Source organism: Beta vulgaris, chromosome 8 (assembly GCF_026745355.1).
Source record: "Beta vulgaris subsp. vulgaris cultivar EL10 chromosome 8, EL10.2, whole genome shotgun sequence".
In the NCBI taxonomy this organism is placed as follows: domain Eukaryota; kingdom Viridiplantae; phylum Streptophyta; class Magnoliopsida; order Caryophyllales; family Amaranthaceae; genus Beta; species Beta vulgaris.
In genome coordinates, this window is record NC_079209.1 from 31,712,112 (window position 1) to 31,728,148 (window position 16,037).

At 37.0% G+C, this 16,037-nt stretch overlaps 1 protein-coding gene across 1 annotated transcript; it reads left to right on the forward strand.

Moving 5' to 3' along the window:
* Nucleotides 1–7,524: 7,524 nt before the first annotated feature.
* LOC130589884 (uncharacterized) lies at nt 7,525–7,968 on the forward strand. Its single transcript, XM_057391511.1, has one exon. It carries the CDS (start codon nt 7,525–7,527, stop codon nt 7,966–7,968), a length of 444 nt encoding a protein of 147 aa, XP_057247494.1.
* Nucleotides 7,969–16,037: the final 8,069 nt, after the last annotated feature.

Below are 16,037 nucleotides of genomic sequence, written 5' to 3' on the forward strand. Positions count from 1 at the left end.
CCTGTGTGCTTGCATCAAATTTATCTGTTTCATCAAAAATAACATGCACACTTTCTTCTACACACATAGACCTTTTATTATACACTCTATAAGCCTTGCTACTAGAAGAATATCCTAAGAATACAACTTCTTCACTTCTAGCATCAAATTTTCCAATATTTTGTTTCCCATTATTATGAACAAAACATTTACATCCAAATGTTCTGAAATATGTAATATTGGGCTTTTTACCAAAATACAGCTCATAGGGCGTTTTATTTAATAAAGGTCTTACCATGGCTCGATTTATAATGTGACAAGCAGTATTCACAGCTTCTGCCCAAAAGTTTTTAGGAAGTCCACTAGCTATCACATAGTCCTAGCCATCTCTTCTAGTGTTCTATTCTTCCTTTCAACACACCATTTTGTTGAGGTGTTCTAGGGGCTGAGAAATTGTGATCTAATCCATTGTCTCTGCTAAAGTCATCGAACTTAAATTTTCAAACTCTTTACCATGGTCGGATCTAAGGTGAAGTAACTTATGACCACTCAAATTTTGTACTTTCTTTGCAAAGACAAGGAACTCATCATAAGTCTCGTCCTTGCTAGAAAGAAAAATAACCCAAGTAAATCTAGAGAAGTCATCTACAATTACTAACACATATTTCTTTCCACTTCTACTTTGTATCCTCATAGGTCCACATAAATCCATATGTATTAACTCTAAAGGTCTTGTGGTACTCAACATTCTTGGACTTGAAAGAGGACCTAACATGCTTGCCTTTTGCGCATGCATCACACACATGATCTAAATGAAACTTAGTAGAGGGTAAACCTAAAACTAGTTCTTTAGAACGCAGTTTGTCAAGCAAGGAAAAGCTAGCATGACCTAGACGCTTGTGCCATAAGAATGAATCATCATCAATAACACTAAGGCATGTGAATTTGTTTTTGGGAACAAGGTTGAGATCCACAACATATGTGTTCCCTTTCCTTGTTCCTTCCAAAATGATATCCTTTGTCTATTGTTGACTATCAAACATTTTTCACTATTAAACTTCACACAGTTCCCTCTATCACAGAATTGGGAAATACTTAACAAGTTATGCTTTAATCCATCAACTAGAAACACATTTTCTATGGAATGTGACGATGACTTACCAACTTTGCCCATGGCAACTATGTTACCTTTCTTGTTGTCACCAAAAGTCACACTTCCACCATTGTAGGCTGAGAGTGAGAGAAATCTTGATTTATCTCCAGTCATATGCTTAGAACAACCACTGTCTAGGTACCATGTGTTGTTCCCCTCACTCCAACCTGCAAGAAAACTAATTGTTAGAGTTAGGAACCCAATCTTTCTTGGGTTCCTTTCCTTCAGGAACAATAGATTTCTTTTTCCAAATTACTTTACTTGTTTCCAAGTTCTCATTGCGACCAAGTCTTTTAGGACAAGAGTTCCTAAAATGACCAGTGTTCCCACAAAACATACAAACTTTATCACTTGGTAAATCAACTCTCTTTTTAGGTTTTTCAAATTTCTTTTTGTGATTAAAACCAAGACCTTCAGTTCGTTTTGTTTGAGGGTTCTTAATCCAGTTTGGAATAGGTAGCATTTTCTTTTCATTTCTCATTTGGTCAGTTCCCCTACAAGTTCCTTATTTTCAATTTCCAAAAATGAAACATGATTTTTCAATTCGTTTATTTCAGATTTGAAACTTTGCAAGGGAACTGACTTAATGTCAAATGAACTTACTTCAGGAACAAACTCTTTTAGTTGTGATAACTCAAGACTTAACAAGTAGTTCTCATTTTTAAGATTTTCGAAATCCTCTTTTAATTTAAGATTTTTGTCAAACAATTCGAAAAATCTTTTCTCAATATCAATACAACACTTTTAAGCCAAGAGGTATGTTCCTTTGCTACACTTAAAGCATTTTGACATTGTTTTAGTTTAATGGTTCATCTTTGCAATCATTTACAGCGTCAACAATAAACTCAAATAATTTTTCTTTACTTAAAGAATTAAGACGAGTTTTGATGGTGTCTAGACTTGCCTCAAGAGATTCAATCTCTTCATCAGATTCGGAATTGTCAAGAGCCATAAGACAGAAGTTTGCAGTCTCCTCATTTGGTTGAGGATCATCTTCTTCCTCAGAGTCAGAGTCTCCCCATGCAGCAACCATAGCTTTCTTCATGTCAGATCGAGTATAGGAGTTTTTGTATTCTTTGTTCCTATCTCTGCTCTGTTCCCTTCCTTTGCCTTTTTCTTGTTCCCATTGGGGACAATCCTTGATGAAGTGCTCAGAACTGCCACACTTATGACAAACAAGTTTGTTAGAATATTTCTTATTCTTACCTTTGTAATCACCTTTCTTCATGTTCCTAAACATTCTTTTGAATTTTCGGACCATGAGAGCAGATTCTTCTTCATCTGTTTCTGAGCCTTCACTTTCATCAGCTTTTAAGGCAATCGACTTTTGCTTGGACATGTCTCCATTCTCATTGTCCAATTGCAACTCATGAGTCATGAGGGAACCAGCAAGTTGTTCCAAATTGAACTTAGTAAAGTCCTTAGTTTCCTGTAAGGCAGTTACCTTAGCCATCCAACGATCCCTAGGAAGGCTCCTTAGGACCTTTCGTACCTGTTCCTCAGATGTAATCACTTTACCAAGAGATGTTAGCTCATTAATTATATTAGTAAAGCGTGTAAACATGTCTTGGATAGACTCTTTTGATTTCATTTGAAAAAGTTCATATTGGTTCATCAAAAGATCTATTTTTGATCTCTTAACTTCACTCGTACCTTCATGAGTGACTTCAAGAAGATCCCAAATTTGTTTTGCGGTTTTACATCCCATGACACGATTGTGTTCATGAGGACAAGACCACAATGAAGCAATTTTATAGCAAGAGCATTAATTTCCATCTTTTCGAAATCAGCTTTATCAAAATCAGATATAGATTTAGGAATTACCTCATTTTGTCATTAGTGGTAGTGACTTCAAAATCACCTACCTCTATGACTCTCCATACCTGGTAATTGTCGGCTTTGTAAAGATCTCCATTCTGTTCTTCCAGTAAGTGTAAAACTTACCATTGAACATTGGTGGCCTCTGCGTAGAGTACCCTTCTTCCAGTTTCTCTCTAGTATTCATATTTTTCAAGATCTTGAACTCAACAGGGTTTCCTGAATATTAGAGTTCCCGCTCTGATACCAATTGTTGTATAATATGAGCACTATAAGAGGGGGGTGAATTATAGTGAGAGAATAAGCACTACTTTTTGCGGAATTAAAAGTAAACTTGGGAACAAACAATGGGAACACGAGAGATTTTACGAGGAAAAACTTCCTAGGCCTAGTAGGAAGAAACAACCTCGACCACAAGGGATTTTAAACAACTTTCCACTATAATAGGCCAAAACAACTCTGATTACAACCTATTACTTTTCTCTCGATTCTCAACTTAAGTCACTCAACTCAAGTTCCCAACGACAGTTCCCAACAATGACGTTTTCTCTCAAACTTCACTCGAAGTTCTTTCTCTTTCTCTTTCTCTTTCTCTTGCTTCACTCAAAGCTTTCTCACACTTACAAGAGTTCACTCAAACCCTTTTTCCAAAAATACACTTTGTAAAACAATGGAAGAGTAATAAGAACTCGATTAATGTAAGTATGAATTCTCTTAAGGAAAGGCACTGACACTTTAGATAACTTAAGACAAATTAACTAAGTCAGACACATTTTGCTCAAATGAATTAGGCGCCTATTTATAGACCATTAAGACAAGACATGATTTCCACTAACTTAGACCATTATCACATGTTCTCCATGATTTTTAATTAATTAATTAAATTAAATTAATTATTCCATGTCATGTAAAGCATCCACTAATCCACTACTTCATTCATAGAAGCAGTAACAATACGTGGTTTTGCAAACTTGGAGAATAATTAATCTTATTTAATTTAATTAAATACTTGGAGGATAATTAACTTAAGCCACTAAATCCACTAACTCCATAAACTGTAGCAGTAAACTTTGGCGTGTAATCTAGAATTTGGAAATAAATAAATAAAATCCTTTAGCTAGTTTTTAGGAAAAAATATCTTTTTCAAAATCTTTTAAAAAACCGGAAAACAGTTTTTTATTTCAAAAATCCGAAACATTTTAAAACCGGAAATAATATATTTTCGAAAACTAAATCTTTTAAATAAATATAAAAGATAAAATATATATTTTAAAAGATAAGATTTGAAAATCAGTTATTTTAAAATCAGAAAATCTATTTAAAATCTTTTCCTAACAAACTTAAACTAACTTCCTAAAATTATGGATCTTAGTCAAATTATCCCTAAAAACTCTAACAACTATATTGGGCACACAATTACTTAGGCGCACAATATTAGTCACTTAGAAGTTCCTAAATTAGTTTTAAAGTCTTGTTCCCTAATTATTAAGTGTTGTTCCTATAGTGCCAGGTCTGTTCCTTTCATGGGAACAGAACCAAGTTCCTTTGAGAATTCACCACGAACTTAATAAAGCTATTACTCAACCTTAACAAGAAGATTAATAAATACCCTAATGTATTCTAATCTTCATTCCATGCTTGATTCTTCATTTCTCGAACATCTTTACTTCGATCTTGATTAATTCTCCGCTTTAATCTTCAATCAAGTATTCTCTTAGCTCGAGCATGAATTACCTTGCAATCAACATAAATAAAATATATTATGTCTTTTGTGGTTAGGTCATCTTCAAAACTTAAGGGTCAACAAGATATAAATAGATTATAAATGGAATTGGGTAAAGTCCGGTACCTAGTAAGGTATGGTAAGAACAACAACCCTTGGAGGATGGGTGATCTCCTTTCGAACCCTCGCTGGGTGGGTGAAGTCCAGCAAATAATAAGAATGGGACATGTCCTAGTTAAGGCTTGCAAGCATAAAATTTTAAACGGTGGGGTGACGACCTCCAATAGTTTTGAGATAGTCGGCCCTCGTGTAGGAGCCCTCTCTATCGTGTTCACTTTACCCAAGTATAATGATGTTTGAATAATGAGGCTGAATGACCCGAATGGTATTTTCATGATGTAATTACTTTTGGACATTCTAAAGTTTTGCACTTGAATAGTGATTCCAGTATTGGTAAATGTATAAATTTTGAAATGCATTGGTTTTATTTTAACACAACTAGATTTCATGACTTATAAGCCACCAAACATGAATTTTGGGGTGGACTTATGTACTCAACTGTCTGTTGATATTTGTTCTTGAACCTGTCCTGGTGGGGGCGGGAGTGTAATTGTTGCAGGAAGACAAAAGGAGGTGGGGGTACTACTTCTTAAGTTTGCCATGGTTGCGTGGGTCAACACCATTTTGTAAAGTCCTTGTTGTTGTGTTGCTTCTTAGACGATTTTCATCTTCCGCTGGAAAGCATCTTGCTATAAATATACTTATATATATATATATATATATATATATATATATATATATATATATATATATATATTATATATATATATATATATATATATTATATATAATAATATATATATATATATATATATATTTGTATAAGTATTTTGAATAGTTTTCTTTAAAGATTATAAATCGATGGTCTGTAATAATAATGTTTATAAAGTGTTTATATTAGTATGGATGTTGTAAATCTAGTATGACCTGCTGCTTGTGGTAGCCCCACTTAGATTATGTGTGTGTCCATGACACACGAAATAGGTGATTAAGATGTGTGAAAATGTGGGGCTGTTACACTTGGTACCAGAGCCTAGGTTTATTTAAAAAAAAAAAAAAGGGTCATACATATATATATATATTATTTTCATATTATTACTTGAGAAGTTTTTGTTAATTACAACCTATTTAAAACTTAATACGTGAAATTTATGTGTATGAGGGTATATGTCGTTTTCTTGGGATTAAGAGGGGTGCATATAAGAGGGAAAAAGGTGTGTTGGGATTACAACTTGTAAGTAAAGAAAACCTTGAGGTAAAGGAATATTATAATATTGTTAAGGATAGAAATGTATATATATGGATGCTCAATGCGAAACCAATGTTATTATTTATTAATGATTGGATGTGAAGTAACGAATATTATGTTTGTTGATGTATGGTGTAGATGAGTTCCAGGAATCAGAGAGGCCAAGGATCTCGTGGACCCTTTATGCAGGAACCAGATACCTATAGGCCGAGAAACGCTACCTGGGAGGATGCAATGGATAATGCTAACCGCGTACTTGGGAAGATTGCTGATTGGAATGCGGTCTATAGAAGAGGGGATCACAACTAGTATTCAAGGTCGGAAATCCAAGCTTACACCCTGATTAAGACCTTGCCCGAGTGTGAACCATGGGAATCATTTAGGAGGGCATATTGGAGGCTTTTATACTTGTATGTAGTAAATGTGGGGATCTTGGGAGGAGGAATAGGTCCCGAAGGGGTACCAAAAGAGGCCATTAGATGGAAGGTGTCAGTGGACGAGGTTTTAAGAGATATGAGGAAGGTAGATACCCGGATTAGGGAAAGAGGAATGATTGAAGATGCTGGGGAGTTCTGGCGGAAATTCTATGAGCGGTTGGGAACCGCGAAGAGGCAAAAGAGACAAGAGTTGTTAGGGATGATAATAGAGGCAGGCTACCGTAGGTACTTCTAGGAGGAACCCCACCTAGTGTGAGTGTATCCTTAATGGTAGTAGTGCAGGGTCGGTTAGCAACGCTAATATTTGGGATCCCGACTATGTACCTGAGGACCCTAGCATCAATACCACTGATAGTGGCTATTATTATGACCCTCTAGACTTGGATTAGTAGGAGAGCGGAATTATGGAATTAAAAGAAGAAAGGAAGCTTCGTGAAATGGCTAAGGGGAAGAAGATTATTATTATTCTGCTTTACTTTCTTTGATTCAGACATTGTTTTTATGACCATTTGAATTGTATGAACAATTTATTTATGTTTTAATTTGATGATGTAGAACTTTGGTGTTATGCATTACCAGTAGCATGGTAACTATAAACTCTCTTATGAGGAGTTGGTATTATCTTTTATGAAAGGGATAAACTTGTTTGGGCCAACTCGAATTCTTATAACTTGAATATGTATGTGTAAAAAAGTAGCCATCTTAGGCCAAGAAAGGATAATGGTTCATGAGCAGTCAATATCATAATAGTGTGTTGCTACAACTTATGTGTGTTTATTTATTAACATGATGATTAGCATGATTATTTTATATGAGGTGGAATTACTATGATTAGTTTAAATTTAAATAACCTAACTTAGTAATATTCTTTGAATTAAATAAGGGGAGGCATCGTGAAAGAGCATGTCGAGAGAAGGTGAAATTCCTCTCGTTCAAGGGGACGAAAATGCTAGAGAATCGAGCTCCTCAATGGAAGGACGGTTGCGACAGATGGAGAGCATGAATGCTCGATTATTGGCTATACTGGAGGCTCAGGGTCAAAGGTCTGATGATGAAGAAGGAAAATTTTATAAGAGGCTATCATCCCACAGGCCAAGAACCTACGATGGGGGAGCCAGATCCGGTTAAGTTTAAGGACTGGATAGCGTACATGGAAAAGCTGTTGGAGATCATAAGTTGTCCTGAGCATATGAAGGTTAAGTTGGCTTCATTCTACCTTGAAGGGCCAGCTGAGATATGGTGGAGGACTGTCAAGAAGAATTTCCAGCAACCAGACTACACTTGTGATAAATTTCTGGAAACCATTCGTCAAAGGTTTTATCCCCCAGCTCTACAAGAGAAGAAAGAGAGTGAGTTTCTATATCTCCGGCAAGGAAAGATGACTGTGGTGGAATACGCTGCAAAATTTATGGAGTTGTCTCGTTTTGCTCCAGAACTAGTCAGCTCGGAGAAATTTAAAACATCTCGCTTTTTCGAAGGGTTGAATTTTAAGTACCAGAAGAGGTGGGGTATTACACCAACTATCAAGAGTTATATGATCGAGCCTTAGAGCAGGAGAGGATTGATCAAAAGAGGAGGAGTCAAATAGGAGGAAGAATGGTAAAATGAATGATGGAGGAATCAAACGAGCGAGAAGTGGCTCAGAACAACAGCAAAGGGGTGAAGGCCAGCAAAAGGCACCGAAGAATGGAAAAGCTTGTTTTAAGTGTGGGAAGGATCACTGGGGAAAGAGCTGTGAGGGAAAGGAAGTATGCTTTGGGTGCAAGAAGCCGGGTCACAGGTATAGAGATTGCCCTCAGAAGTCCGGAAATGGTGAAGGCTCCGGGAGGCAAACTAGATTTGTTGGGTACAATCGAGCAGGGGGGAACCCTCAGGGTTTCCAAGGTAGAAATGCGGGATTCAATCAAGGAAATCGGGGAAATTCTGGGAAAACCCCGGGCAAAGTATTTCTATGTCTGAAAGCTCCCAAGGGAATCTAAAGGCTCTACAACTGAGGTAATGTTATTTCTGGCACCTTTCCGTATGCTCTGTGAATGCTCATGTGTTGTTTGACTCTGGAGCCACCAATTCATTCATCTCTGTTTCATTTGTTAAAAATTTGAAAAAAATTCCTTCCCTATCCATAATAAATTTATTGATAGGCGTTCCGGATGGAACCCAGTCCTTGTGTGACGTTATGTATAGAAATTGTCCTGTCAAAATTTCTGAGAACGAGTTTATGGCAAATTTAGTTCAGTTCGAACTAGGGATTTATGACGTAATTTTGGGAATGGATTGGTTAAGGGATCATAGGGCAGTGATAGAGTGTACAAGGAGGACCATCCAGCTTACAACAGCCTCAGGAACTCAAGTAAGATATGAAGGGGTTACAGTGAAACCTAGGGTACAAATAATATCTGCTTTGAAGATGATGAAGGAGTTAAAAGGGGGCAATGTAGGGTACCTGTGTCAAGTGGTGGACACCACTAAAGTTGTGATGAAACCAGAAGTCATACCGATAGTTAAGGAGTTTTGTGATGTATTTCCTGATGAATTGCCTGGATTACCCCCTCATAGAGTTGTAGATTTTTACATAGACTTAATGCCCGTAGTGACACCTATATCTAAGGCCCCATACCGTATGGCCCGGGCGGAAATGGCCGAGTTAAAAACCCAGCTTGAAGAATTACTTTCAAAAGGTTACATAAGGCCCAGCGCATCACCTTGGGGGGCACCTGTTCTGTTTGTTAGGAAAAAGGATGGGACCATGAGACTATGTATTGATTATCGTGAGATAAATAACGTTACCATTAGGAATAGATACCCCTTACCCCGAATTGATGACTTGTTTGACCAACTTAAGGGAGCAAGGGTGTTTTCGAAAATAGATCTCAGGTCGGGATACCATCAAATGAGAATTGTGGAGGAGGATATACCCAAGACCGCATTTAGGACTAGGTATGGACACTAAGAATTTGTGGTGATGCCATTCGGGTTAACTAATGCCCCAGCAACCTTTATGGATTCGATGCAAAGATATTTTAAGCCATACCTGGACCAGTTTGTGGTAGTCTTCATTGATGATATTTTGGTATATTCGAAGAGTCCTTTTGAGCTTGAAGAACACTTGAGGATTGTTCTAGGATTTTACGAAGAGAAAAGCTTTATGCGAAGTTTAGCAAATGAGAATTCTGGTTGGAGCAAGTCATGTTTTTGGGCCATGTAGTGTCTAAGAGAGGAATTTCAGTAGACCCTGAGAAGATCAAGGCGATTATGGAATGGCCAGCACCCACCTCTGTAACCGAGGTCCGTAGTTTCATGGGGTTAGCAGGATATTATAGGAGGTTTGTTGAAAATTTCTCCCGCATAGCTTTGCCCATCACCAGTTTGATTAGGAAGGATGTCAAGTTCCAATGGACACCGAAATGTGAAGAAGCTTTTCAAGAGCTAAAGCGACGTCTGACGAGTGCCCCCATTCTGACCCTACCTGATAGCAGGGAACCATACGAAGTTTATAGTGATGCATCATTGGAAGGATTGGGTTGTGTACTCATGCAGAATGGAAGGGTTATAGCATATGCATCTCGGCAGTTGAGGCCTCACGAAAAGAACTACCCTGTGCATGATTTGGAATTGGCGGCAGTGGTGTTTGCGCTAAAATTGTGGCGACATTATCTTTATGGGGTTCCTTGCAAGATATTCACAGATCATAAAAGTTTGAAATATATTTTCACTCAGAAGGAACTCAACATGAGGCAGCGGAGATGGCTAGAATTAATGAAAGATTATGACATGGAGATTCAGTATCACCCGGGTAAAGCAAATGGGTGGCAGACCCTTGAGTCGCAGGCCTAGGCGAGTAGTAAATTCCTTGTTAAGTTTACCCTATGAATTATATGAGGAATTTCAAAGGTTGGATCTGAATGTGGTCAGAGGGGAGTTCCGCAGGAGTCATTAAATGTATTAACTGCGCAACCATCTTTGTTTGATGAAATCCGAGAGAAGTAGGGCCAAGATGAGTTTCTGGCGGAGATACGGGCCAAGATAGGAAGGGGGGAACCTTTCGAATTCCACCTGGGCGAAGATGGGAGCATTAGATTGAAAGGGCGATGGTGTGTTCCGGAGGATCCAGCTCTAAAGGAAAAGATCTTAATGGAGGCTCATAGCAGTCCTTACTCGATACACCCGGGGAGGGACAAGTTAGTTCGTAATCTTAAAGAATACTTTTGGTGGAGGGGACTCAAGAGAGATGCTTCTAGATATGTCTCCAAATGTTTAACATGTCAGAAGATAAAATTTGATCGGAGTAAGGTAGCAGGCCCTCTTCAACCGTTGCCAGTGCCTGAATGGAAGTGGGAGTCGGTCTCCATGGACTTTGTTGTTGGCCTACCCAGATCAAGGAAAGGAAATGACTCAATATGGGTAACGGTTGACCGGCTCACGAAAACGAGTCGGTTTATCGCTATGAAAAGTACGTGGAGTATGAAGCAAATGGCTGAGTCATATGTGAGGGAAATAGTTCGACTTCATGGGGTGCCAAGAACCATAATATCGGATAGGGATACTCGTTTCCTCTCGAGTTTTTGGCAGAGGTTACAGGAGGCATTTGGTTCAAAATTAAAATTCAGCACATCGTTTCATCCAGCTTCTGATGGCCAGACTGAGAGGACCATTCAAGTACTGGAAGACATGCTTAGAGCGTGTGTAATGGAGTTCCAGGGATCTTGGGAGGACCGGTTGGCACTTGTCAAGTTCTCCTATAACAGTAGCTATCAGGCTACCATTGATATGGCCCATATGAAGCTTTATACGGTCGCCGATGCCGAACACCGATATGCTGGGATGATTATGGGAAGGGGGCGATTGTGGAACCAGAAATGATTCATGAAACCATGACGCAGGTTCGAATGATTCAGGAAAGGATGAAGACTGCTCAAGATCGTCAGAAGAAGTATGCTGATGTGCGACGGAAGACTTTGGAGTTCCAGGAAGGAGATAAAGTGTTTCTAAAAGTCTCCCCTACCCGTGGAGTCAAGAGATTTGGGATAAAAGGGAAGCTAAGTCCCAAGTTTATAGGACCTTATGAGATTCTGAGAAGAGTCGGGGAAGTAGCTTATGAGCTAGCCCTACCTCCTTAGTTAGCCAGGGTGCACAACGTGTTCCATGTTTCGCAACTCCGGAAATATGTTTATGACCCCTCTCACATATTAAGGTATGAACCTCTGCAAATTGAGGAGAACTTAAGTTATGAGGAGCTGCCCGTGCGTATTTTAGAATGAAGAATTAAAGAGTTGAGAGGAAAATCAATACCACTGCTTAAAATTCTATGGCGGAATCACAACACCGAAGAGGCAACCTGGGAGAAAGAAGCAGACATGAAAGCTCGCTATCCTGCACTATTCCACGAAGAAAGTTAAGGTTAGGTTTCAATATCATCGTTAAGTTTCGGGACGAAACTTTCTTAAGTAGGGTAGCATGTAACAGCCCGGAAAATTTTAACTTTAAAAAAAAAAAAAAAAACAACAAAACACAAAACATCTCGATCATTCTCTATGTGCATACAAATAATATCATATGTGCATATTCGTAATGTTATTATAATTAAATTTTCTTATGATCACTAAAGGACAAGTGAAAGTGTTCAATTACCTATGGTAAAGGGGTAATAAAAAAAAATTGTTCCTAGGAGGATAAAAGGAGTAAAATAAACTCTAGAAAAAAAAAATGATGAACCAAGTTCTACCTTAGATTTGAGACCTTGGAAGCAACATCACTTTAGGGCCATGAATAAAGGGAGGAAACTCTAAAAACACTTATAATATGTCCTACTATGTGTGGGCTACTAGTGTACATCCTTTGGTTGGGCTAGGAAGGGATTTTTAGGGCCCCAAACACATGATTAAGTAAGTTAGGAGTTGCTGGACAGCAACCCATATAATGGAAGATATCTCAATAAACTTAAGAGGAAAGAGAAGATTGGGGGTTCCCATGGGTAGGGGACAAACCTAAGTTGACTTTCCAATTTCCCAAGCCCTAAATCAGATTAAATCAACCTTGCCCACTCCTCTTTTCCTTCACTACATGCACCGCCATATTAGAGGTGAATTCCTCTTCATTTTTCTTCCTCCTCTTCGTCCCTTATGAGCTTTTCTTTGGGAAAATTTTTCATCAAAGGATCCTAACCTAGTAATTGATTGAAGTTTTGCAGAAAAAGAAGCCTAGGAGTAAAGATCTTGGTAAGAGAATAAGAAGATTTGAAGAATCCCCCTCATACAAGGTAAGAAAAGTTTAAAGGAAGTAGAAGAACATATTTTTAAGTTGGATGTAAACTTAGCTCATGAGATTAATGACATGCATTGGCAAAATTATGTAGGAACTTGGAGTTTAAAGTCTTTGAAGGTGAAAAGAGCTTAGAAAAACAAATTAAGTGATAGATCAAGGAGATTAAGGTACATAGGAACACTCTCTTTATTTACTATCATTAGCTTAGTGAAATTTTGATGTGTGATAGTTCAATTATGTATATTTTTGATCAAATTGATGAAATAAGTGCATGCATGTTAAATTTTGAGTTAAGATTTCACTTGCATGTAATTGATTTTGAGTTATATATACTCTTGGTGTTCATCTATGAAAGAGGAGAATTAAGTATGTCACTCTACTATAATGTAAATGAGTTTTGATAAAGTATGAATTATTATACAAATATGTGGATAAATAAAAGTATATATATTATTTCTTTTAGGTGATAATTTCTTTTACAGATTTAGAAGTCTTTTCTCTTCACTCATAATTTAAATTAAAAGTTCTCTTTTAAAGGAGATTTTTAGGATTTTATAAAGTGTTGAGTATTCTTTTCGGATTTTATGTGACCTGCCACTGTAAATCGAAGTTTTGACCCCCAAAACGTGGTTTTTAGCCTTTTTCTATTTCATGAGAAAATGTTCGTAACGAAATATCCTTGAGGATAGGCCCTGAAATTTCTCGATTTGGACTTCTGAGCAGGAAGTTAGAACCATTTTAATGCTACTGTTTTATGCTGAAAATTCTGACGAAAGTGTATATGTTCAAACTAGTTTACTTTGTAAAGGAGGTTTAAATGAGCAAGATAGATACCTAGATATATGCGTATTTTGTACAAACCAGCAAGTTGACTAATTTCCTAAAAAGTTTACCTTTCATCAACATAGTAAAAATTTCAATTATTAAACGAGGAATTTCACGTAAGGTTTAGTACATTAAAACAATGATAATACTAAAATGAGTGTGACTCCTCCTTTTCCTCTCCTTATGGATGAATATATGTACTTCCAAGTAAGGTAGTGATGTACTACATATTTAAACTACAGATATAAATAGATTATAAATGGAATTGGGTAAAGGTCGGTACCTAGTAAGGTATGGTAAGAACAACAACCCTTGGAGGATGGGTGATCTCCTTTCGAACCCTCGCTGGGTGGGTGAAGTCCAGCAAATAATAAGAATGGGACATGTCCTAGTTAAGGCTTGCAAGCATAAAATTTTAAACGGTGGGGTGACGACCTCCAATAGTTTAGAGATAGTCGGCCCTCGTGTAGGAGCCCCTCTCTACTCGTGTTCACTTTACCCAAGTATAATGATGTTTTGAATAATGAGGCTGAATGACCCGAATGGTATTTTCATGATGTAATTACTTTTGGACATTCTAAAGTTTTGCACTTGAATAGTGATTCCAGTATTGGTAAATGTATAAATTTCGAAATGCATTGGTTTTATTTTAACACAACTAGATTTCATGACTTATAAGCCACCAAACATGAATTTTGGGGTGGCCTTATGTACTCAACTGTCTGTTGATATTTGTTCTTGAACCTGTCCTGGTGGGGGCAGGAGTGTAATTGTTGCAGGAAGACAAAAGGAGGTGGGGGTACTACTTCTTAAGTTTGCCATGGTTGCGTGGGTCAACACCATTTTGTGAAGTCCTTGTTGTTGTGTTGCTTCTTAGACGATTTTCATCTTCCGCTGGAAAGCATCTTGCTATAAATATACTTATATATATATATATATATATATATATATATATATATATATATATATATATATATATATATATATATATATATTTGTATAAGTATTTTGAATAGTTTTCTTTAAAGATTATAAATCGATGGTCTGTAATAATAATGTTTATAAAGTGCTTTATATTAAGTATGGATGTTGTAAATCTAGTATGACCTGTTGCTTGTGGTAGCCCCACTTAGATTATGTGTGTGTCCATGACACACGAAACAGGTGATTAAGATGTGTGAAAATGTGGGGCTGTTACAATCTTGGTTTATTTTCATATTTTGATTTTGCCAGTTGATTTTATGTTTGAGATATTGGATTATGAGCGGAAGTGAAATTTCAATATTAGTTCATGGGATTATTAAACTTCAAGTACTATAATTTTAGGAATAGTTATACACTTGAGGTTGTCCTTTATATGAATTTCTTGTTTGTAATGGGTTTATATTAATTGTTTTAACCACGGAATTAGGCGTAAAATTAGTATAAATATACGTTTTCCACCTTGGAGGAGGAGATAACATATCATATGGAGGTCGATCATTGCAACCCAATACTATTTGAACCCAACAACTAGTTTGATCTCATTATAGAAAGTAAAAGGTGAAACCTGAAACCTAGGACTATCTCTCTCATATTTTATTCTTACCTATTATCCAACTTTTTAGCGTTAGATATAGTACTTCATATTATTTTTAGTAGTTTAGTTGATCACCGTCATTCTGTATAACCGGATCGTCTAAATAATATTACCGTATTTTAACCTATACTATTACTTGAGCCGTACACTTGCGGAAATTGTAGGTATGTTTTTAGGCCGACCAAGTTTTTGGCGCCGTTGCGGGGGAGGCAATAGTCAATATCATATTAAAGAGAATTATATATTAGTTTAGACCTATATTTTGTTTAATTTTTTATTTTTTTAATTTTTGTATTTGGTTACGTGAATCTAAACTAAGTAAGCAATAATTGATTGTGTCATTTCTTACAGTCTTGTTGTGACATTTTCGACAGCGTTTTGGTTGTATTAGACACTCGTTGTTAGTTGTTATTATTAGTTTTATACCTCGTACTAATCGTATTATGGTTCCCTTTGATGCAGAGATTGAAAGAATTGATGGTGCATTCACAAAACAGAAGAGGTTGGAGCACATACAGAGGCTGCTGATCTAGGCTTGGAGCACTTTCTTTCTGAAGAATTCCACAGTTAACTTGTAGCAATGGGAGACGACAACAACACCACAAAGTCTCTGCGGGATTTTGCTATGCCTAATTCTAGTGGAGTGCCTTCAAGTAGAGTAAGACCTACTATCTCTGCTAATGATTTTGAACTTAGTCCTGCCTTGATACGTATAATCCAGTAAGACTAATTTAGTGGACTAGATAATGAATACCCTAATGAGCACATAACCGTCTTTCTTGAAAAATGTGACAATGTTAATCTAAATGGCGTAACTAATGATGCTATTAGACTTGGTTTATTCCCTTTCTCACTTAAAGATAAAGCAAAAAAGTGGTTAAACTTTACCCCACCTAGTTCATTCACAACTTAGGACGCGTTATAGAAAGTATTTTCCCCCAGGTAAAACTGCT